The sequence below is a fragment of the Ophidiomyces ophidiicola genome (genome assembly GCF_022830035.1).
Source record: "Ophidiomyces ophidiicola strain CBS 122913 chromosome Unknown scaffold_1, whole genome shotgun sequence".
In the NCBI taxonomy this organism is placed as follows: domain Eukaryota; kingdom Fungi; phylum Ascomycota; class Eurotiomycetes; order Onygenales; family Onygenaceae; genus Ophidiomyces; species Ophidiomyces ophidiicola.
In genome coordinates, this window is record NW_026054641.1 from 485,653 (window position 1) to 509,402 (window position 23,750).

Sequence of the window (23,750 nt, forward strand, 5' to 3'; positions counted from 1 at the left end):
CTCCACTCCTCTTCCACCACCATCGGCTTGCGCCTCCTTCGCGTAGCGCTGCCGATTCACATCGGAGCCCTCTTTACACACAGTTCTCAGCGATCTCTTTCTTCCACAGCTGTCTACAATACGCACTGTTGCCAGTGCTCCATCCACTCGTCCGTCTGCTACCCGTTGTCGCCGTCGTTCGTCACTAAAGGGAAGCTTACTCCCCCAATCCGGTTAGCGCCGCTTTCGCTGGCGCTAGGACTAAGTAGGTAAGTGCCGTACAGCTGCTCGCACTAGGCCCGAAATGGCCGGGCCCCTATTGGAGCTCGGAACGAATTCGTTTGGCCAACCAGCGCCCGCCGTTCTCCCCCAGCCTGCTTGCCCCCCCATTCTCGCCTCTCTCAGTCCGCCTGAACTCGGCATTGTTGTTCTTCTCTCCGCCTGCGTCTCGGTTTTACATTCTTCTGTCGTTGCTGTTTCTTAATCCCGCTTTTAATCTTGGTCTTGTTGTTGTTTAGTTTGCGCACGGTCTTTCTCATAGCCCCCTTCCCTCATTACCGCAGCTTTTTCTGTATCACGCAGCCTGTCTCACTCCCTCCTCGGGCATCACAGCTACCTTCATTGCAAGTACACCCACGCCCACCCTGCCCAACTAGTCGATATTTCTTCCTTCTGCAGTCTTTCCTCCTGTTCAACACAATCCATTATTCTAACTGCTTTCTACAGCACGTCCTGCTAAATACTCGTTTCTCGATCGTAACTGCCCTCATCCCTCTCAGTCACTGCGTCCCTTCCTTCCTCTGGGACTACAACGCGTACAGACAAATAAACATCCCTATCAAAAAAAAGCTGTCGAGTTCTGTGTCAACCATCTTTTCCATCCCCTCCCATCGCCTCCAAAACATCCCATATATGAGACATCTATCCCTGTCTTGTTGTCTAGTCATTAGGTGAAACTGTTCATGAAACAGGAATAGTGTGTTCTATCTTTTGATAAAAGTGTGAGTCCTCCTCTCAGTTTCTGTATGGCTATTCCGGTGTATCAGCAATAGCTGAAAGTGGCTTTTTTTGTTACATGAGCTAAATTTCGTCTCATGTAGAATATACTTCTAAACCCATCTCTTGACTCCAGCCTAATTCCAATAGAATCCGCTTCATACCACCCTGTTTGCTGGTGGAATTTTGAGGATGGATCAACAAGGTCAATCAGGTATACCGGGCCCTTCTGGCCGACGCCTTCACATCGCCCACCGGAGAAGCCCCTCCGAACTTACTCCACTTATGAGTGAGTTCATCCGTTATAATAGACATCTCACACATGCAAGGAAAGATGTATGGCTAACAATCGATATTAGTGGAACAACTAGCTTTACAGCAACAAATCGAGCTGCTTCAGCAACAACAACAGCATATCGCTGCGACACACCAACAATATGTAAACATGGGTTATCTGCAGCCCCAGCAGCCTCTACAGCATGTTGCAAATGCCTACAATCCTGCCATCCAAGGACAGGCTAGTCTTGGAGGTTTATCATCTCATGGAAACGCATTTCAGTTCCCACAAGTGCAGCAACAGCAGCTCGGTATTCCTATGAACAATCAAAATCAGTCGTCTCATCGTCGAAATCAGTCTGCAATCTCTAATGTCGGTGCCGGGCCACCCCCTGCCCCTTCTTCTGGATCAGCATACAATGATTACAATCAGCAAGGTCAAACCCAGGGCAATCCTACCCGTGAAGGTGGGGGCTCGTCTCGCGGTCGTGGTGCTCCTGGAGGCGGGCACCAACGTCGCCATTCTTTAGCTCTTCCTGAAGCCAGAAAGGCTGCTGAATTAGCTCAGCAAAAACGAACAACTTCTGGCTTTCAATTCCCAATTCCTGGTTCTTCTGGCGGCTCCAATACAGGACAAGCTGAAGTTGTTTCTGCACCGGATGAGCAGGGAGTCCAGAACACCGGTGCACCTCAGGGCTCACAAGGTCTCGGTGTTCAACGGGCTAGCAATGTTCGTGGTGGGGCTCATATGCGTAGCCAGTCGCTAGCTGTTGGTAATGGCCGCGGCCCTCCTGCCAGAGGGGCTGGTGGATTTCAATTTCCACAAGGCGCAGACAGCTCTGGAGATGCTTCCCGCCGAGCGAGCCACCAGGGACATGGCCGGAATGCCTCAAGAAACTTCGACAGTAACTGGCGCCAGCAGAGCAATCAACCCCCAGCCCCGGATCCGCAGAGAGGATTCAACCAGCAACAACCGTCAGGCAACTTTCAACCCGGCCATCGTACACGGGGCTCCACAAACCATCAGTCTTCCGGCTCTCTTGGTCAATTTCAATATTCTGGGCAGCCTCAAATTATTCAACTTCCCCAGGGCCCCGTTATCATGACGCCTCCTCAACTCTTTGCCGGACAACAACTGGGAGCTCTCCAGCTTGCTCAGCTTCAGGCCCTGCAACAAAGTGGGCAGCTCAATGGGCAGAATGTTACTCTGCAAGGTAATCAACAGGTAAACCCTCAGCTTACTCAACAACAGCAGCAACAGCAGCCACGCAAGACCTTGTTCACTCCTTATCTACCCCAGGCGAACGTACCTGCCCTGCTCAGTGACGGCCAACTCGTCACGGGCATTTTAAGAGTTAACAAAAAGAATCGTTCAGACGCATATGTCACCACCCCTGATCTTGATGCAGACATCTTCATCTGTGGTAGCAAAGACAGAAACAGAGCTCTTGAGGGTGACCTTGTTGCCATAGAGCTTCTAGATGTTGATGAAGTGTGGAGTCAGAAGCGTGAGAAAGAGGAGAAAAAGAAACGCAAGGATATTACCGATACTAGAAGCGGCAGCGGTGCCGGCCTGGAAAAGGGAAGGTCGGATTCTACTACCAATGGGGATTCACAAGTTGGCCCGGATGGAAGTATTCGTCGACGAGGAAGTCTTCGTCAACGGCCAACGCAAAAGAAAAACGATGATGTGGAAGTTGAAGGTCAAAGTCTTTTACTTGTTGAAGAAGATGAGATCAGTGATGACCACAAGCCATTGTACGCGGGTCACGTAGTTGCTGTGATAGAACGTGTCGCTGGCCAAATGTTCTCTGGTTCCCTTGGCCTCCTTCGACCTAGCAGCCAAGCAACAAAAGAGAAACAAGAAGCCGAACGGCAGGCAAGAGACGGTGCTCACAATCGACCTCAACAGGATCGCCATCAGGACAAGCCAAAGATTGTTTGGTTTAAACCTACAGACAAACGTGTTCCCCTAATTGCTATACCTACTGAACAGGCCCCTAGAGATTTTGTTGAAAGGCACCAGGATTATGCAAACAACATTTTCGTCGCCGCCATTAAACGATGGCCTATCACCTCTCTACATCCGTTCGGCACTCTCGTCGAACAGTTGGGCCAGATGGGTAACTTGAATGTTGAGACCGACGCGCTCTTACGAGACAATAATTTCGCCTCCGATGAATTTTCCGACGCCGTCCTGAAGAATGTCGGTTTCGAAAACTGGTCCCTTGATGATGAGACCGCTGCCTCACTGGAGTCTCGCCATGACTTCCGTAATGAGAAAGTGTTTTCAATTGATCCTAATGGCTCGAAGGAATTGGATAACGCTGTTCATGTGAAACAGCTTCCTGATAATAAAGTAGAAATTGGCTTTCATGTCGCCGACGTTGCACATTTCATCAAAGCGACTGCGCTGGTTGACAGAGAAGCAAAGAAGCGTGGCACCGGAGTCTATCTGATGACCCGCGTGGTAAAAATGCTACCTCCCCGTCTCTGTGAGGAAATATGCTCTCTCCATCCAGGCCAAGATCGCTTGACCGTCAGTGTTGTCTGCAAGGTGGATCCAAAAACGGGCGCCGTGGAAGAGGAGCCTTGGATTGGGAAAGGCATAATCCAGAGTTCCGGAAAGTTGACTTATGCCGAGGTTGATGCTGTTCTCGCTGGGAAAGGTAGCCAACTCAGTGCGGCTACTCTCGCTGATATCAAATTGCTGAGTGTGAGTGGATCATTTCTGATTCAAAACTCTTGTATGCACCCTAACCCATTGCTTCTAGGATATTACCTCAAAATTCAGAGAAGCTCGCTTTGGCCACCGATCTACTGATATTCCATCACTCAGGCTTTTCTATCAAGTTGATGATGAAAATGTTCCTGTTTTGCATAATATTTTCAATTCGTCTCCAGCACACGAGCTCATGGAAGAACTGAGCCACAAGACAAACTCCATTATTGCCAAACGTCTTTTTGCTGCTTCTCCGGAAAAAGCCTTTCTCCGACGACAAGCGCCCCCCAATTTCAGACGACTGAGAACGTTTGTTGACAGGATGGCGCGGCTTGGGTTCGAAATCGATTCTACTAGTAGTGGTACTTTACAAGACAGCCTTTTCAAAGTTGAGGATATTGATTTGCGAAATGTTCGTATTTATTACCAATACCACCTTTCTCAGCCTTGCTAATTTAGTTATAGGGTATGGAGACCATTTTGATCAAAGCAATGCGCCGAGCAAAATATTATGTTGCTGGATCTGTTCGGGATGAAGATCGCCAGCACTATGCGCTCAATCTTCCTCTTTACACCCATTTTACAAATCCGTCCCGGCGTTATGCAGACATCATTGTTCATCGCCAGTTGGAGGCGATATTAAAAGGTGTCGACCTGCCTGACGACATTACAAATTTAACAAAAACTGCCGAGCACTGCAACAATAAAAAGGACTCCGCTCAGATTGCACAGGAGCAGAGTGTTCACATTGAATCCTGCCGGATCATTGACAAGAAAAGACAGGAAGTTGGAGGCGACCTTATTACCGAAGGCATTGTCCTCTCTGTCTATGAATCCGCCTTTGACGTGCTTATTCCAGAATACGGTTTTGAGAAGCGAGTGCACTGTGACCAACTTCCATTAAAGAAGGCCGAATTCCGCAAGGACGAACGGGTGCTTGAACTCTACTGGGAAAAAGGCGTCCCTTCCTCGGCATACATTCCCGAGGACGAACGGGTCAAACCTACCCTAAGTACCCGCGCTGCTACGGCTGCTGCTGCTGCGCGGCAAGCGGAAGAAGCCAAGCAAAAGGCAATGGAAAGGGAAGAAGCTCAAAGAAAACAAACAGAAACAGGAACGATGTCAACAGATGATGTTGACGCCCTCTTTGACGACGACGATGATATGTCCGAGATTGCAGAAATGGTATCCGGTGTATCTTTGGGAGACCGCTCTACTCAAAGCATGCCCCCTTCCCCAACCAGGAATGGTCACGCTCAAGGCCCCCATCGGACTCAATCCGATCCAAAAATAGCCGTGAGTGCTGCCGATGCTCCGGAGTCCAAATTAACCAACAAAGAGAAATACCTTAATCTCTTTAAACTCCGTGAGGAAGATGGAGAGTACATCCAAGATGTGACTGAGATGACCCGAGTTCCCATCATCCTAAAGACTGACCTCTCTAAGAGCCCACCGTAGGTCGCCCTCTGTCCTCTAATATCGTTGTGGCTATATACTGACCTGGAATCAAAATAGGTGCCTGACCATTCGATCGGTGAACCCCTACGCTCTTTGAATCTAGTAAGATTCTCAGACCGACTCTATAATGACACTAGTCGTTCCCCGCACTGCGGATATTTACACATCCCCCTTCACCACTAATTTTTCTCGCCAATACTTGTCCATCGTCAACTAATATTATGCCCCTGTCGATACATCATCTTTCTTTAACATGAGGCCTTTCGTTTGGTCTCTGGTGTTTGGGTGTTTTCGTACTTTTTATGCATATCACAATATTAACTGACCAGCTGCAACAATAAATTGAATTACGGTGGTTATAGCACCCCTTATTTGTTTTGAATGTTGAGCAGGATAGTCGAGCAGCACCTTTCGAAATGCGTCCACTATCTATGATCAAGATCCTTTCTCTGGGTTGTGGAGCTTTATATCTCCGTGGCAGCATGTCTCCACTGTCTAAAGTTATGCGGTCGTTGAGGTTGGTAGTAGGGGGTCGGCAAATTGATTCAGTACTTGTTCATGGCATATTTCAATGTGCATTTTATTGTTACGTTAATGGTTGTCCACATAGCAAAACTGGCACAGAGGATATTACTAAAAAGAAAAAAATTTGTGAAGTACCATTATCTCTTTTTTAATCAATACAAAATTGTTCTCGATTGACGCTTGTCCAATCAATGTATCTGATGTAGTTACTCTGTATGCCAAGCCTAATAGTTACATCATCACTTGCTTTTGCTATACAAGAGAGATCGTCCTGAATATTTCAAGAGGTGACAATGACAGCAACTATAAGCGGCGAAGCCCTATGCGAGGCTTCGCCCGGGCACTACTACTATTACTAGAATTCGAACTTTTCCGCATAGTTGAGGGTGTTTGAGTAGGGTTCCTGGGTAAACTTGGCGGGCACAAAGAGCCGGGCGACGAGCGGCCGGCAGAAGGTCCCAAGGGCTCAGACCCGCAAAGGTGGTGGGGATTGCGTATGCTTGGGGCGGTGGAGGAGGCGGGTTCCGCTGCAGGTGAGCAGGCAACCATGTTTTCTTTCAGGTCTTGGCATGATGGTTTAGAGATGTGCAGGGAAGAAGAAGCGAACGGGATTTGGGCTGGTAGTGGTGGTGATGGTCTTGTCGTGCATGAGGCGCTATGATCGGGCACGGGGTGTGGCTTATGGTGGGGCAGTGTATGTGTCCGGGCACTGGACGCAGATGGTCTCCTGCCTGCGCTCGAGAGCTTGGGTGATTTTCGCTGGGACGGGAAGAGATACTGATCGCTTGAGGTCTTGGGCGCGTGACTGTTCGCCACAACGTTTCTCTCGGAGGCACTTAGACCATGGCGGAAACGGTTATCAGCACCATTGCCATCGTCATCCTCAGGATCATCAATTATGAGGACTTCTGCTGGCTGAGGGGTATCGAGCGCTGCCAGCGGTCGCTTGCCGAGCACGCTTCTGCGCGGGCTGGGCGGAGGTGGGAGAGTAACAGGTGACGGAGACAGGGAAGGGTCGTTTTCTTTTGATGCGCTAGCAGGGTCTTCGGCTTCATCATCTGACTCGGTTTCTTGGTGGTAAATCGGCGGGCTTTCTTGCCAGATCTCGGAAGTAACGTCGATGTCGAACTTTGAATCCACCTCTCGCCGGCTTGACGTCATCGTCTTCTTTTTCTTCATCACAACAGCGGAAGGCCGAGTTGCATCCCGCTTTGGTTGTAGGGGCAGTGTAAATTCTTTATTTGTCTTTATGGAGAGACTGGGATCTTCTCCCCGTCTTTTAGCTTGAAATGCGACATCTCTTAGTTCTGCGGGAATTGGGGCGTGTATGGAGGTCAATAATTTCGCTTGCCGTGCAAATGTCTCGTAATCATCTTGCAGCAAGGCGCCGGCCGCAGAATTCAAAGCTGAGTCTGGATTGGGATGTATGAGAAGACACGATATTATCTGTGTCAGCGGGTGTTAGCCTCGATCGCCTTAGCGGAAGTAGGAAGAATAAAACATACGATGAGAACGTCTCTCAACGTCAATGAAGCCTCCCAATCTCTCTTTAGAGTATCTACGCACACCACGCCGGTCGATTCGTCCACATTGGGATGCCATATGCGCGTCTTGAACGTTGCCTTTGGGGGGTTCTTCGGATAGTCCTCCGGCATGCGAAGGTGCAGGCGCCATAGGCCTTGGGCGTAGGGCGTCTCTTGCGGTCCAGTCAGAAGAATCGTGAGCTGTCTCAAATCGTCCGGAATGGACGAGTGAGAGCCCGCAGGGGGGAAGAAATAATTGGGTGGAAGCTCGGAGTTGTGGAGGGAGGCATGATCAGCGACGAGGCGGCGGAATCCGGACGCCTACAAAACAAGATAAGTCAGATTAGAGATCCGTGGTACGGGATAATGGTGCTGGGAGCGACAATCCTTACCATTGTTAATTTATTGGTTTTGGTTCCGCTATGTTGCTCAGTGCGAATCCTAGATAAGAGAGTGATGCGATGATGTATTGTTTTGTTGACAGGCGGGCGTTGGTGCAGCTACGGGGCGGGGCTAGCTCAGACAGGCAATAATTACAGAGCTGCAGGTGCGATCCAAACAACGCGTAACGCGTCCCTTCCGAATCTACGTGTCTGATTAGATCACGTGACCGAGCAATTGCCTAGCCCAGCTGCTGATTGGCTAACTGCCATGCAACCAAGCCGGGCCGGTGCCGAGAACCAAACCAACAAACATTGGAAAGCCAGAAAAGCCACATTGGCATTGGCTGAACGGGCAGCCAATCGCTTGGAGCTAATGACGCAGCCCCTAGGACAATCCGAAACAAAGACGGGCTGGCATTGTTGTGGTTTAATTTTATTGTTTTGTTGTGGGAAAAGGAGGCGGGCTCGCCGAAAATTATGTGGTTTATTATGGTCTGTGGAATAACATGGGAATTTTTACTACAGTGCATGCGAATTCGTTACTTTGACAATTATGATAATGTACTAGTGTAAGTCGGCAATGAGCCATACAAGAAATAAACAGCTTCAAGAAGCCGATGGGTCTAAACGCCAGGTCTCAATTTAAAACATAGATTAGGTGGAGTAAGGGTATTCGAAACATTGTCACAATTATTTAAAAAAGAGTAGCCTTTTAAGACAGTCCTGCATGAGATACCGTGCCGAGAATGCTGCTTGTCCAAGACATGCAGGCGATAGCCAAAAGACCAGATACGAATTATGTTTTTTGTTGGATTTTTAAAGTTTTTTGGGAACGAGACCGTTCGATTAGACGCTTAAAGGAAGGCAGCAATGAGAGCACCGAAACCAAGGCCGAGGCCGATGGCTTGAGGAGCGTTGGTGGGAGCCAGACCAGCGGAGCTCGAAGGGCGAGAGGTACCGGAGGCACTGCTGGAGGTGCCGGAGGGTCGGCTGACGGTACGGCTGGTCGAGCTGCTGGAGGTGGAGCGGGTCATGGTGCTGTTGGTACCGGGCATGGAGCCAGTGCCACCAGGAGCAGTGCCAACGGGGCCAGAAGGACCAGAGGGGGTGGGGGTGACGGTGGGAATGGGAAGAATAGTCATGCTGCCCGTGTCGGTGAGGATCAAGCTGGAGGCGAGATCTGTGGGGATGAAGATGGGGGTGCTCAGGCTCGCAGAGGGCTGTTGGGGATGTTAGCAGGGCAATTACAAGGGGGGATCCGAGCAGAGTTAGGGACATACCGAAGCGCTGACAGAGTTCTGAGCAACGGCGGCAGCCGAGAGAGCAAAGAGCGAGACGACGGAGTAACGCATGGTGAGAGGTGGTGGTGTGAACGTTGGGAAGCTGAATGAACGAGCGAAGGGCGGCGAGGGGATAATATACAGCGAGCGTATAGTACAGAGGCGCAGCACAACGAGGGAGGAGGATGGAAGATGGAAGAAAGAAAAGAAAGAGGAAGCGCTCGGTAGGGGCCTCGTCAGCTCTTAAATGGCGCGGCGGCAGCCCAGCCGGATGCGACCTGGCGAGCAGCCAATCCCAGCGCCGATCGCCGCGCGATTGGCCGCGCCCGCCTTAGCGCCGTTTCGGACACGGCCAGCGCGGCTTGGCGCAGCCGCAGCGGCACGCCGTAGCAGCACTACGGCGGTCGGGGGCGTCTCGGCACGGCCAACGGCGGCGGCGGCGGCGGCGGCGGCGGCAGCGGCGTGGCCAGGCCAGCTTGCTGCGAAGAACAACCACCGACAGCACTCTCCCCGGCGTCGTATTGGCACGCGCTGTGCTTATCGTTGTTATGTTATTATTATTATTATTATTATTATTTTATTATTACGACGACGACCCTGCCCGCCCGCGCTGATCCTCGCTGCTGTCGTCACACGGCTAACCCCCGAGCCGTCTGAACCTGCCCTGCCTGTCACTCCGGCTCCCTCGCGCGGTTGCATTCCCAACAGTAGTGGCGACGACAAAAATAGCAGCCCACCGAAACAGCATCTGGAACCGCCCGCCGCGCCGCCAATCCACAATGGCGATGCTTGTTAGTGTCTGCCAACGCTGCTGGCCCGCCGCCAGGCCCACTCCCTCGCGCTCTGCTGTCGCGCTGTCGCAGCAACCAGGCTGGGAGCAAAATTATAATTATTAATGAACCATCTTTCATCATCACCACCATCATTATCACGCCCATTATTTATTATCGTGTTTTCTCTCCGACGTGCAGATCGAGGCTGCCAGCACGGGGCGCCGGGCAACGCGTGTCGGTTGCCAGGGCGCCGCCGGAGACAAAAAAGCCTCTAAGCGAACAGCCCCCCTGGCCTGCCCCTGATGCTATCCACGTCAGGCAGCTAACGATCAATAGAGCGAACGCATGCGTTGTCGTCGCGTCGGATCATCAAACCTCGACGCCTCGCGGCAGCGATTTCATGCTCAGCAAAGGGCCATGCTTAAAAAAAAATTGCATTTGAGACTGCGCCACCCAAAACATGCTGTTTTACCCAGATCCCCACCCAAGTCTACACATACATCATAACTACTTCATCCATAACAAGCACCAAACCCCAGAATCGCCAGGGCCAGGGCCAGGGCCAGGGACCCAGAATTAGTATGATGAATCGTTACGGAGTAGAAATCGCTCTGTCGGTTCAGACAAGCTTCTGTTCGATCAAAACTCTTCCTTCGGCCAAGCGCATTGTCTTGGTTGTCGCGAGGCAGTGTCGCATATATAAATTAGCCGCAATGGGTATCAATTACGTCTTCGTTTCAAATAGGCTACCTTTCCCGCCCTGCCTGCCTGCTTTCCGGACTAGGTGGCACCGCTCAATGCCGCTGCCTTGGGAAGGACACCGCCAACCCAGCGCGGCGATCTGCTGCACTGCCATGAATGACTCCAGCGTCACGACAGGCTTTAGCCGAAGCTCCCATACCTTACTACCTAGCAAACAGGGTAATATATGCATCATCTTAAAAAAAGAATGTGTTAGCTATTTCCAGCCTGTGAATCGAAAATACCAAGTCCACTTACCCTATAGTATTAAAAACACATATCAAAGAAAATGAATTAAAAATCACTTAAACCTCCATCTACTCCGTACACCAAATCACTGCTTTTTTATCGTCCCTTCACTACCTTGTTTCTTCATCCACTCCGCAAACTCTCTCCGCTTCGCCTATCCCCCCCCAAAAAAATCCACATCAGCACACAACTCAACCCACGCCCCTCGAGCTACCACACGAAAATAACTCACCCTAATATCTATAAATCCTGTGCGATCTTCCAGCCCCCGGAATGGATTCTCCTTGCCGCCATTCTTCTCGATCTCGCCCGCCCAAGCACTCCAGCTAATCGGCTTCGGCCGCTCGGCTCCCAGCACAAGCCCAAGCATCACCAGGACGACGGCGACGAGCGTCTCCAAGGTGATATCGAGGGGCAGTGGATGGCTGCTGCCGTAGAGAATAGAGTGTTCGTGCGAAGAGTAGCCGCTAGATAGGTAGTGCGGGCATTGACGCCCGTTTTGTCAGTGTTATGGAGCGCAGAGGGAGAGTAGGCGGCGGGCGGTGGCGCGCGTCTGTACTTACGCGTGAGAGATGAGGATGAGCCCGAAGGCGATTAGGAGTCGAGGCAGGAATGCCATGCTTTGAGGCGTGTGGTTGGCGGTGACGCTCTTTTCTGGGTGAAGATGGTTGCGATTGTTGGCGGATACGGCAAGCTGCGATTCGCAAGTTCTCCGCAGGTGCCAAGACCGGGTCGCCAGTTTAGGGTACGTTTTTCTCCTGAGCGCTACGAAGTACAAAATGACTACTCTTCTGATCCCAAGCTACACAACGATGCAGAAGAAAGCCATCACATATCTAATTTGGAATCATTTTAATTGTTTTCAGAGATGCTAGGTTGGTATCTAGCTTTCCAACAGCATGGCATTAGATGCTAGTGGAGGTTATCGTGTTTAAATATCATTATCCATCAATCGAACCTTTTTAACCAAGCAGAGTATCCTCGCTCAAAGTTTTTGCATAGCAGCCTGTGAATATGTTAGGATGCCAATCTATCCAAAATACCAAAAAACCCTAGGAAGTCAGGAATACGGCTTACAATGTCAGTAGACTGGACATGGTCTTCATCGCCCTCGATCTCCTCCTGGAGGTCGCTGAGAGAAATCTTCTCATCTTCAACGACAAGAGTGATTTGCAATTTCCGGATACCAAAGCCAACAGGGACGAGTTTCGAGCCACCCCAGACAAGACCATCTTTTTCGATGGCTCTGACGTTTTTCTCCAGCTCTGCCATGTCGGTCTCATCATCTATGATGTGTTAGCGCAGTTCGACTTTCGCTCATCGCGACTCTGACGACTTACCCCATGGCTTCACTTCCATTGTAACAATAGATTTAGCAGCTGGCTTGGGCTTGGCGGCCTTCTTCGCTCTGTACTCAGCCAGTCTCTTCTCTCTCTCAGCTACAACTTCTGGGTCCTCTTCCTCAGACTCGCTGCCAAAAAGATCCATGTCATCATCATCAGCCGCAGCCGCAGCAGGGGCAGCCTTGACATTCACTGGGATATCAGCGTTCTCTGGGCCATATGCGGTGTAAGGTTTAGAAGAGTCTCCGGGTAGGGATGAATGCTCCGACTCGTACGAGGTAATGTGTTTATACCAACGAGCGAAATGAGGATATTTGGCAGCGTCAGGGGCACCCTGAACAGCTTTGTATGTCACGACATCAGCCTGCGATGGGGCATATCTGTAAATACATTCGTCAGTCACGCTCGTCAGGCTTCGTACTCGCAAAGTGCTAAATCGGCACTGAACAGGGGCAACAAGGTCAGAGGTGCGAAATCGCTTTTGTGGGTAGTCATTCAGCGGGGTCTTAAGCCGCCTCATAAACACGGACCAAATTTTTCTCATCATAAACAATATTACAGGAGCCGTGGACAACAGAGATCATGTTCTCCAAAGGTGACTTACCCCTCAACATAGCTGTGTGTGGAAAAGAATTGGTTGGCGACTGGGCAGAGTAATTAGCCAAAGGCAACGAAACGCGAAATTTAAAAGCAAAGGTAGCTTACTGGCAAGGCCAGAATCCGCAGAAAAGTCGGCGAAACCCATAGTGACAAGATGTGTGGAAGAAAGAAAGGTCTGAGGGGATGTACGAGGAGGGGTGGTTGGGAGAGCCTTGGGCGTTATTGTTCAGATTTTTCTCGGTTGGTGGCTGCAGGGGCGCGTTGCTGAGTCAGCGGTCAGGTGATGAGGATGACCGCATTGCTTGTCGGGGAAAGTTACAGAGCTTTCGAGAACGGTCGGAGGGAAGTGTTGTGTATAAAGTAGGCTCTGGCGCTCGGCCGGCCATGACTTGCTTAGCACAGTTAGTTAAGTCTAGAATCAATTTGTTTGTCTCTTTTATCTTTTCCTCGAAATAATGTCTACACGGTTGCTTTCGAAGCTCTCGAGAGCCGAACCATCAGCACTGAGAGCTTCCGCAGCCATTGCACGATGCCAGACAACTCCTCGAATATCTGGACACCGTACCACCTTGTATAGCAGATCCATTGCCCCAAATTACCCTTTTCTAATCGGCAACTCACAAGTCACCTTTGCCCGATGCTACGCAAACGGACGACCTCATCCGCCTGGCGGGACACACCGTATGAATTTTGGCGGAGAACCCGAAAAGCCTGCCCTCGAAGAATTCGGTGTTGATCTCACTGCGCGAGCAAGAGATGGGAAGCTTGATCCGGTAATCGGACGCGACGCAGAGATTCACAGGACGATTCAGATACTGTCACGTAGGACCAAGAACAACCCGGTTTTGATTGGAGCGGCGGGAACGGGGAAAACGGCTGTTCTAGAGGGACTGGCCCAACGAATTGTTCAGGGTGACGTACCAGAGAGCATAAAGAACAAAAAGGTAATCACGCTCGACCTCGGTCAGCTCATTGCCGGCGCAAAATTTCGTGGAGACTTCGAAGAGAGATTGAAGAAAGTGTTGAAAGAAGTAACCGAAGCCCAAGGCGGTATCATATTATTTGTGGATGAATTGCATACCTTGCTTGGCCTGGGAAAAGCCGAAGGTAGCATTGACGCCAGTAATCTTCTCAAACCTGCCCTATCAAGAGGCGAGCTGCAATGTTGTGGTGCTACTACGCTTAACGAATATCGACAGATTGAAAAGGATGTGGCGCTTGCGCGGCGATTTCAGCCCATTCTAGTCGACGAACCTTCAGTACCTGATACTATTTCTATCTTGCGAGGCATTAAAGACCGTTACGAAGTCCACCATGGTGTGCGGATTACGGATGGCGCCCTAGTCGCCGCTGCTACCTACAGCAATAGATACATAACGGACCGCTTTTTACCTGACAAAGCAATTGATTTGGTTGATGAGGCTGCTTCTGCATTACGCCTCCAACAGGAATCTAAACCCGATGCTATTCTGAAGCTAGACAGAGAAATCATGACCATCCAGATCGAGCTCGAATCGCTCCGAAAAGAGACAGATATTGCCAGCAAGGAACGTCGAGAGAATCTTGAAACACTGCTGAAAGGTAAACAAGAAGAAGTCGGCAAGCTGAATGAGGTTTGGGAAAAGGAGCGTGCTCAGATTGATGAAATCAAAAAGACGAAAGAAGAACTTGAACGTGCTAGACTTGATCTCGAACAGGCACAACGAGAAGGAAATTTTGCGAGGGCTGGTGAATTAAGATACTCTATTATCCCAGGACTCGAGTTAAAACTCCCGCAAGAAGGTGCCACGATCTCAGCAACTGATGGTCAGAGTCTTATTCATGATTCTGTCACTGCTGATGATATTGCAGGCGTGGTATCTCGGACCACTGGCATTCCTGTCAACAAGCTCATGGCTGGGGAAGTTGAAAAATTGATCCATATGGAAGACACTCTACGGAAATCCGTGCGTGGTCAGGATGAAGCTCTGGCATCCGTTGCCAATGCTGTAAGAATGCAAAGAGCAGGTCTCAGTGGTGAAAACCGCCCATTGGCCTCGTTTATGTTCCTTGGACCAACCGGTGTTGGAAAGACTGAGCTCTGCAAGAAAATGGCAGAATTCTTATTCTCTACTGAAACAGCCGTCGTAAGGTTCGATATGAGCGAATTTCAAGAAAAACATACGATTAGCCGCTTAATTGGGTCGCCAGCTGGCTACGTTGGCTATGAAGATGCTGGACAGTTAACAGAAGCAGTGAGGAGGAAGCCTTATGCTGTACTGCTCTTTGACGAATTCGAAAAAGCCCACCGCGATATATCTTCCCTACTTCTACAAGTGTTGGATGAGGGATTCCTTACGGACGCTCAAGGCCACAAGATCGATTTTCGAAACACGTTAATCGTATTAACTTCAAATCTAGGCGCTGATATTCTCGTGGCGGCAGACCCCGCGAGTGGAGATGAGATCTCACAAGAGATCAGAGCCGCCGTTATGGCAACCGTCCAGTCGTCATATGCGCCGGAGTTCCTAAATCGGATAGACGAGTTTATTATATTCAAGAGACTCTCCCGTCAGGCTCTTAGGGATATAGTTGACATAAGACTTCGAGAATTGCAAGGCCGACTGGATGATCGACGAATTGCTTTGAAAGCAAATGACGAAGTCAAAGACTGGCTCTGTAGCAGAGGGTATGACCCAAGGTACGGAGCGAGGCCTCTTAATCGTTTGATTTCTAGAGAAATCGGGAATCACCTAGCAGACAAACTCATTCGTGGGGAAGTTACATCCGGCCAGACAGCATACGTTACTATGAATGATAGCAAAACCGGGCTTGATATTACAACAAACCTTCCAATAACTGAATAATGAGATAAAAAAAAGTCAGGTACTTTCCTTACTTTTAACGCTGATGTACTCTGCTCACTTGGATATTGGAGTTTATAGGTAACGACTGTACATATAGGATTGATATTGTACCATAATCGCAGCTCATGTAATATATATCATATCCCCGATTACCCAATCTGGTATTTCTAACGTCTACCCATCTTCCTCCCCCGTCCTCCCCACCCACTTCCCATATACTCACCAGGACTTTTACCTTCCATTTTTCTTTGTCTTCTCTCTTGTTATTCCAGTGTTTTCTTCATCGTCTCTAAAATGGCACTCCCTCGTGCAAATAAATCAACGCGGTTCCCTCCTAGACAACGATCCAGCAGAGCCGTTCATGGCGCGCAAAGCACACCGTCCACCCAGTTCCACAGCAATTCGTCTTTCTCAAGACAATCGACAAGGAATTTATCGGTGAATCTAAACGTCCCTCCCATTCCCCATAGTCCGCTGTCCACTAGTGAATTAAACTCGCCCGAGAGTGTTCTGGAAAATGAAGGCGACGATATATGCCAGGTCGTCATGGCCATTGATATGAAAGATCGTGGCACGGTTGGTTGTTCCTACTACGTCGCTGAACAGAAGATACTATTTATCATGGAGGATATAACTTTTGGAGGGCTGGATATTGTGGAAACCCGTTCTGTCATCCGCCCATCACGCTATGCGTTTGTATTAATATAAAGGTTGCAGTAAAACTCGATATTGAACCTACGGTGGTTATCCTGTCAACGCGTGCAGACCAAGATGCGCAGATATTTGGTACTATGAATCCAGACGAAGCCACCTCAATAAACGGTATTTAATAACAATACCATCTATCTATACTTAACATCATTATTCTTACGAAGATGCTTTAGATAAGCAATTTCAACTCCCGTATCACCTCGAGATTCGCCCTTGCCAGGAATTTGGCTTTGAAGCAGCAAAATCAAAACTGATGAATCTTAACCGTGGGCAGAAGAGCGCGCCGAAATTTCTTGTTCCTGGAAACGCTTTTTCGCACGAGCATGTTGACGGCGAAGACGTTGGCTACACAGACCAGCAAGGGAAATTTTTGAATATTAGTGGCATCGTTGACATGGAGAACTGCATTTCCGTTGGATGTGCAGGGGCCTTAATAACGTACTTACAAAGGAAACAGTCAGCGCAGTATCTGCATGGGGACCCTACCGGCGACCAGGCATTTCAAATAAATGCAATTGAAATGCGAAGCTTGGACGGGAATATGTGAGTATAGCATTCTAGGTGCCCCCCAGCTTATGGACTGCAGCTCAGGTTTGCACGTATAGGTTTATTAACCGAGATACACTCTCGTCGCTCCAAATTATCCAGTCAGAATCCCATCCAAATGCATTTAATCAAGGTCCCGGAAAAACGAATTCCGGCTCTAAAGAGAGCCTTTCTATATATGGCCTTTTTCATAGGTTTGCTCGTACCCCCCAAGGGAAAGGAATGCTTAAGAAGGTCTTTCTTCGGCCTACCACCAAACCAACTGTTATTTACGAGAGACATAACATTATCAGTACCTTTTTAAGAGCCGAAAATGACGATGCAATGTCAAAAGTGATCAAGAGTCTTAGTGGTATTAAGAATTTGCGTCCAATCATGATTCATCTCCAGAAAGGTATCAGCACCGGGAATGCGAAGTTTAAAGGATTCAAGAGTATCGTTTGGGCCACTATTTTAGAGGTCAGCCAGCCCTTAGCACTGGAATATGACATGAATGCTGACCTTCGGAGTTTGCATTTCATGCCATTGATATTCACGATACCCTGAAGGAAGTTGTCAATGTTGGGAACCTAGATTTATGTGTTAAAGTATGCCCTTGATACGTATTTACTGGGGCTGCTACTGATAACTAAGCACTAGGCAATGCATAAATTGGATCTCACCAAACTACATCAAGTTGGAAGGTTGATTCACGAAACAGTAATTTATTGCTCCAGGTTTTCAGTGTTTTTGAAGACCTAATAAGAGTCTAGGTAGATCTAGAGAGCTCAGTATTAGAGCATCGGACGATTGTCAAACCCAGAGTCAACGGGGATCTTGACAGGCTTAAAGAAGCGTATGATGGTATGGATTCGTTACTGAGCCAGGTGGCAGTAGCTATCGCAGCTACTCTCCCAGAAAACATAAGCAATGAACTGAATGTCATCTACTTCCCCCAACTTGGATTCAATATTGCGATACCCCTCGATGCACATGGTAGAGCAGTATACGCAGGGGGGGATGAGGCTTGGACGCAAGTGTTCAACACCGAAAATCGCGCCTATTTCAAAGATTTTCGCATGCGAGAAATGGATGAAAGACTAGGTGATATGTATGGGATCATATGTGGTAAGCCAGATATTCAGCCTTAGCTTCTAACCCACTCCTCATTATCAATAGAGAAAGAAATTGAGATTGTTTATGACCTTGCTCAACGTATTTTGGGTTACGAACCACTTCTTGTTGAAGCTTCTGACATATGTGGTGAGATCGATAGGTATGCAACCGGATGTTTTTCTTCTTTTGGGAACGAGGCTGATAGATTATGAACTTTTTTAGTCTTTTAGCATTAGCGCAGGGCGCGAGCTTGTATAAGCTTGTGCGACCTCAGATGACGGACGAAAATATAGTCAAGATCAAAGGGGGCCGGTAAGAAACCTCCGGATATCGCTCTTCACGTGCTTAGGGTTATAGTCATCTGCTTCAAGAAGCCAGTGTCCCGTCTTACGTCCCTAATGATGCCGTTCTTGTAGGTGGAAAGGGGAATCTAGGAACACAAGTTTCTACGGCCGAGGGGCTCTTGAACGACTTCAAAAGCGCGGTGCCTTCGGATGGCCCCAGTTTGGTTCTTCTAACTGGCCCGAACTACTCTGGGAAAAGCATTTACTTAAAACAGGCAAGGAGATTAGACACATAGGTAATGAATGATATTAACTGACTTAAAAAATAAGGTTGCACTGATTGTCTACATGGCTCATATCGGGAGGTATGTTGGCATTCACATATGTATAATAAGACTTAGAATTACCGGCTAATTGTGAACCCTAACTACTTGTTTACCAGTTTTGTCCCTGCAGATATGGCAATCATCGGGTTGACCGATAAGATCCTCACCCGCATCACAACCCGAGAAACTGTCTCCAAGGTATAATTTCAAACTTATAGAAGTCTTAGTAATTCTTAAGCCAACATGAAACAGACACAGAGCACATTCGCCATAGATCTGCAGCAAATTTCGTTCGCACTTACGCATTGTTCTCGCCGAAGCTTGATAATAATCGACGAATTTGGGAAAGGGACGGAATCAAGTGGTATGACGAGATATTCCTGGGCACTTTTCGATGCTAAGACATACTATTTAGACGGAATAGGACTGGCTTGTGGACTGTTCAAGCACTTGATACACAGGGATGAGGAACGGCCCAGAGTTCTAGCTGCTACACATTTTCACGAAATATTTGAAAACGGTTTCTTGTGTCAGACGCCTGAGCTTCAGTTTGGACACATGGAAGTTCAAATAGACCCGACTGCATCCGAAATTGAAGACCAGATTACATATCTATATAAGTGAGTGGCCCATACACCCAAACTTTCACTAACGAAATTAACTAGTTCAGTTTTCGATCTGGATGGAGCAGTGAAAGCTTCGGAACCAGGTATAATTGCTACCCAACTTTTACTTTCTTTCCCTTATATTTCTATATAGTTGCGCAGCGATGAATGGCATCGACCCTGCTATCGTTTCCCGGGCGAACAGAATTGGGGAAATGCTACGTTGCGGAGGGGACATTGTTGCGGCATGCGCAGGCGTAACTGTTGCAGAATTAGATGTGCTCGAAGACGCTGTAAGTCAAAAAGCCAAGCTTTGTCATTCTCTGTCGCCATTCGAAAAAAGTAACAAGACTTGTCGCTATGCTCCTAACTAACAAGTCAGCTAGGAGATCATTGCTAGACGATTCCTTCAAGCTGAGTTTGCTCAGTCGAGGTCTCTGCCTCACCGAAAAGGCCAGTTTGGACAGATTACCTCTCTCCTTGACGAAATCATTGGCGGTCAGAGTGGCACAACCAGCGTTTCCACGGAGGAAGAAACCCGGGAAATTCTCGATAGCAGAAGCTTTTCCAGTTCTGTCAGCGGTAAGACGAGTGAAGGAATGTCAAATTGCATCTCATAGTCGAAGCGTGGCAGTTTATGGGCGAAGAAACCCGGCATTAGTTACAGTTTGACACTCTTGATAAGGTTCTTTTTGATACCTGTCAACTCTCCTCCATAGCCACCGCGGCCCTCTCCGCCTTTGTATACCGCTCTTATACTTCCCAACTTCTTTTTCTTTTCTTCAAATTTCTTCCTCTTCTTCACACGAGGGTTGCGCACATCCTTATTTCGCTTGGGTGCCAAACCTTTATTCTTTTCAATAGCATATGTAATGGCTCTCTTACCATCAGCACCAATCTCTTCCTGCACTTCAACGTGACCACCCTCACGGGTAGCCTTGGCATATGCCTCTGCACGAATTCTTTTATCCTCCTTCTTCTCCTTACCCCTGGAAGCAACAAAATCGTAATAATCGTCACTATCGGAAGCACCACCACCCCGGATTTCTTTTGCAGCCCTGTAGTCATCCTCATCACTTTCCCCGCCAAGACGTTCTAGCTCATTTGCTTGCTGGCGACCTCTTTTCTCGGCATCCATGTTGAGGCGCGCTTGTCTATCCTTCAGTCGCTCTCGGTAGGGCAAATCAGTGTCGCCACCAGCATCTCGGCCTGCGGCACCACGTTTATTCGCCTTTTGCGCGATTTGAGAGGTATAGAAACGCAGTGATCTTTTCTTCTTTGCCTTTTCTGCTGCTTCGTGGGGTGTAAGTGTGGTCTCATCACCGAACTCAGAATCGTTACCGGCATATGATCTATCCCCTTTAGGCGTGAGATTTCGTGATACACGAGATTCTAGTATCTGGGAAAGTTCTTCCAAGCCAGCTTCAGTCTGGCGTATTCGTTCCGCACGTCGTAACTGCGATGCCTTTTTGGCTTGTTCCGAAGCCGTCTCTACCTTTTTCTCCCCCGTTTTCGTTGCCAATTTTTCCGTGAGACGTTTTAAGTTATTGGAATTGAGAGTTGGCTCATCCGTATCCTGTTTCGAGGTCTGGCTGTTGACGGAATCTTGCTTTGGCTCTAATATGCTCTGGACGTATTCCCACTGCTTTCGGCAGCTAATCAGGATGTCCATAATAGGATGGTCCCTGAGTTGAGCTGGTGACAATGCAAGCGAGAGTTTTTTAGAATCTTCCCCAGGCGATGTTAGAAGCACAAAATACATGCTAATAGCACCTAGATAGGCCGAGAGAGAGCGCCACTTTAATAAAGAAATAGAGCAGCTATCATCAATACTCATATGAGTCTGCTTTATCACTTCAGAAAGCTCTCGGTAAAGCACTTGCAGGTGAATAAAGTCTTTCGAGAGTGGCTCAAACTCAGGATGTCTCTGCTTCAGTATTTTTAAGCGACTATCAGCAGTCATGTCAGCGGAGATTTCCAATTCTGGTAACGACTCCGTAACAACATTCCCATCCTGTATTTTACGTGTCGACGCTGCTTGTATAGGCGTGGCCCACTCATCTGCATCAAAGCCAAAATCTGCTTCGTTCATGGACTGCAATCTCTTTTGCTGAATTTTTTTGGCTTCCGCCTCCTCCTCCAATGCATCTCCTTCGGTTTCAATTCTATCCGCATCATAATAATCTTTTCTGGATAAGCCCCAACCGCCAATTTCTTCTTCTTCTTCTTCCGGATAGGCTTTGGCATCCTCCAGCAGTGCTGGGCTTACAGCCTTTCGGTGTCTTGAACGTGGAGACTTTTTCTGCGCCGTATCGTTGCCGTCGTCTTCCTCGTCTGCGCTATCGCTACAGTTATATTCATCATCAGACACTGACGGGCAGGTATAAACCTCTTCATCAGAGGGTTGAAGAAACTCCTCTAGAATAAACAATTAGCAAAATTCCAGCCTCTTTTTTAGATACAACAAGTACCATCTTCTATTAACTTCCGCCTCCGTTTGGTATCCGGACCCTCATCAAGTAGAATGAGGTCTCTTCCCGCATGAAATTCGTCCGTTGAATCTGTAAATTCTTCGTCGGGATCAAACCGCGAAGTTTCCTTGCGTACTCCGGGTCTCGAGACTGATAGACCAGAAGATGACCTGGACTTTCTCTTTTTCCCCATGTTTCGTAGCGTCATCAATTGGGTTGAAGTTGATACCCTAAGCTGAGAGTTTTGAAAAAAAAAGTGACGATAAAGTTGATACTGATGTATTGCCGTTACCTTACGAAATACAGAAACACTAAGCTGGTACCTAAACCTTAATTTCGTCTTCAGACACTAGTCTACATTTAGAATAGCTAACTAGCAAACAAATCAACCTTGCCTCCTAAGTCAAACGGCTGTTTGTACTTGCTATATGGACTCTGTATGGATCGAGGCGCGTAGTATTCTACATACTCCGTATCTCAGCTGTATTCGCGTCTTCCCTTAGACGGACTAAGGGTGTGAAAGGCGCTCTTTGAAGATTTCATTCATTTATTCTACCACTGATTGTTGGTTCCTCTTATAGTGTGTGGATCGGATCTAAGCATCGTCTACCATTTCAACTACTGCTCATGGCATGACATCCATGACCTTTTTAAATTGAGTATTCTAAATGACACATTTAAACCTCGAATTGGGTATTGTGGCTGTTCTTTTTCTATCATTCGGATATCTACTGGCAGCTATGCTGGGCTTCAGCTCAGCTAATGCCTTCGAGGTGCAAGGAAGGGTAGGTTAATAATATGAGCCCTTTTTTACTTCTTTTCGTTAATAAAACAGCAGACTGTTGTGATCACTGGTGGCTCTGAAGGCATGGGGAAAAGTGTTGCAATTGAGCTATCCCGACAGGGTGCGAATGTTGTCATTGTCTCTCGCACTGTAGCAAAGCTTGAAGCGGCGCTCAAAGATATAAAGGTATAAGGAGATTCTGTTAATGCAAGAGACCTCGTTATTTATTTATTCTTGACATAGGCTGCTGCTCTTGATTTGAAGAACCAGAGATTCCACTTCATAAGTGCAGATCTCAGACATGCGGATGAAGCTGACCGAGTTCTTACGGAAGTTGCTGTATGGAATAATGACGCGCCCCCTGATATTTTGTGGTGCTGCGCTGGCCAGGCTTTGCCGGGTTACTTTATTAACACACCTCCCAAAACTTTGAAAGATCAGATGGACACTGTCTACTGGACTGCAGCCTTCACAGCACATGCAACACTGAGGAAATGGCTTACACCCACGGCATCTCGGCAGAAATCTGATATTATTCCCTGTCGACATCTTATATTCACCTCATCCGTTGCAGTTTTCGTCCCTATAACTGGGTATGCACCGTACAGCCCCGCCAAGGCGGCAATGCGTGCCCTCTCGGATACTCTAGCTCAGGAGATTGAAGTCTACAACGGGGCAAGAACCAATTTGAAAATTGCTGCCCCTCCGGCAGATGTGAAAATACACATAGTTTACCCAATGGGCATCCTTTCTCCTGGCTTTGAGAACGAACAAAAGATAAAACCTGAGCTAACGAAGCTACTGGAAGAAGCAGATACTCCGCAGACTCCAGAGGAAGTCGCCCAAATAGCAATCAAGGGTCTCCAAAACGGTGACTACATGATTACCACGGCACTCACCGGTACTCTTATGAAAACCAGCGCTTTAGGTGGTAGCCCGCGCAACAATTCTATTCGAGATACGATCCTGAGCTGGATCAGTTCTCTCGCCTTTCTCTACGTTATCTCGGATTTGAGCTCAAAGGCTCGACACTGGGGCCGAAAGCACGGCATTCCAGCGGCAGACTAAACACTGCTAAGATGATAGCCCATAACTCACTGCCAATTTATTATATGAGACTATACAGCCCTCTACTTTGTATCTATATTTTTTAAAGCCTGCTGACTTAATACAATTCCATTGCTTTGGTCGTAGCTCAGCCAGGCTAGGGCGTTGCGGCTTCCTCCCAACATGT

The 23,750-nt window shown here is 48.3% G+C and overlaps 8 protein-coding genes across 8 annotated transcripts; 4 read left to right on the forward strand and 4 right to left on the reverse strand.

Annotated features, from left to right (window-relative positions):
- Positions 1-1,260: 1,260 nt before the first annotated feature.
- Positions 1,261-5,431, forward strand: SSD1 (Translational repressor; the record flags this gene model as incomplete). The annotated part of the gene is made up of 4 exons (XM_049249288.1): positions 1,261-1,264; positions 1,335-3,967; positions 4,026-4,385; positions 4,439-5,431. 4 exons carry the CDS (start codon positions 1,261-1,263, stop codon positions 5,429-5,431), a joined length of 3,990 nt encoding a protein of 1,329 aa, XP_049111482.1.
- Positions 5,432-6,259: 828 nt separating this feature from the next.
- On the reverse strand, positions 6,260-7,874 carry LOZ57_000181 (uncharacterized protein; the record flags this gene model as incomplete). Its single annotated transcript, XM_049249289.1, has 3 exons — positions 6,260-7,402; positions 7,462-7,800; positions 7,872-7,874. 3 exons carry the CDS (start codon positions 7,872-7,874, stop codon positions 6,260-6,262), a joined length of 1,485 nt encoding a protein of 494 aa, XP_049111483.1.
- An 842-nt stretch (positions 7,875-8,716) lies between these two features.
- LOZ57_000182 (uncharacterized protein) lies at positions 8,717-9,214 on the reverse strand (the record flags this gene model as incomplete). The annotated part of the gene is made up of 2 exons (XM_049249290.1): positions 8,717-9,082; positions 9,143-9,214. The coding sequence occupies 2 exons, from the start codon at positions 9,212-9,214 to the stop codon at positions 8,717-8,719; spliced, it is 438 nt and encodes a 145-aa protein (XP_049111484.1).
- A 2,676-nt stretch (positions 9,215-11,890) lies between these two features.
- LOZ57_000183 (uncharacterized protein) lies at positions 11,891-12,993 on the reverse strand (the record flags this gene model as incomplete). Its single annotated transcript, XM_049249291.1, has 5 exons — positions 11,891-11,911; positions 11,983-12,191; positions 12,246-12,787; positions 12,853-12,892; positions 12,954-12,993. 5 exons carry the CDS (start codon positions 12,991-12,993, stop codon positions 11,891-11,893), a joined length of 852 nt encoding a protein of 283 aa, XP_049111485.1.
- A 310-nt stretch (positions 12,994-13,303) lies between these two features.
- On the forward strand, positions 13,304-15,694 carry HSP78 (chaperone ATPase hsp78; the record flags this gene model as incomplete). Its single annotated transcript, XM_049249292.1, has 1 exon — positions 13,304-15,694. The coding sequence occupies one exon, from the start codon at positions 13,304-13,306 to the stop codon at positions 15,692-15,694; it is 2,391 nt and encodes a 796-aa protein (XP_049111486.1).
- Positions 15,695-15,988: 294 nt separating this feature from the next.
- LOZ57_000185 (uncharacterized protein) lies at positions 15,989-19,881 on the forward strand (the record flags this gene model as incomplete). The annotated part of the gene is made up of 16 exons (XM_049249293.1): positions 15,989-16,270; positions 16,405-16,516; positions 16,579-16,948; positions 17,011-17,410; positions 17,461-17,538; positions 17,591-17,650; positions 17,704-18,058; positions 18,110-18,206; positions 18,269-18,358; positions 18,404-18,458; positions 18,661-18,695; positions 18,773-18,854; positions 18,909-19,276; positions 19,327-19,365; positions 19,416-19,554; positions 19,648-19,881. The coding sequence occupies 16 exons, from the start codon at positions 15,989-15,991 to the stop codon at positions 19,879-19,881; spliced, it is 2,796 nt and encodes a 931-aa protein (XP_049111487.1).
- Positions 19,882-19,922: 41 nt separating this feature from the next.
- On the reverse strand, positions 19,923-21,925 carry SAS10 (something about silencing protein 10; the record flags this gene model as incomplete). The annotated part of the gene is made up of 2 exons (XM_049249294.1): positions 19,923-21,679; positions 21,733-21,925. The coding sequence occupies 2 exons, from the start codon at positions 21,923-21,925 to the stop codon at positions 19,923-19,925; spliced, it is 1,950 nt and encodes a 649-aa protein (XP_049111488.1).
- Positions 21,926-22,472: 547 nt separating this feature from the next.
- TSC10 (3-dehydrosphinganine reductase) lies at positions 22,473-23,584 on the forward strand (the record flags this gene model as incomplete). Its single annotated transcript, XM_049249295.1, has 3 exons — positions 22,473-22,517; positions 22,568-22,702; positions 22,760-23,584. 3 exons carry the CDS (start codon positions 22,473-22,475, stop codon positions 23,582-23,584), a joined length of 1,005 nt encoding a protein of 334 aa, XP_049111489.1.
- Between the last annotated feature and the right edge of the window lie 166 nt (positions 23,585-23,750).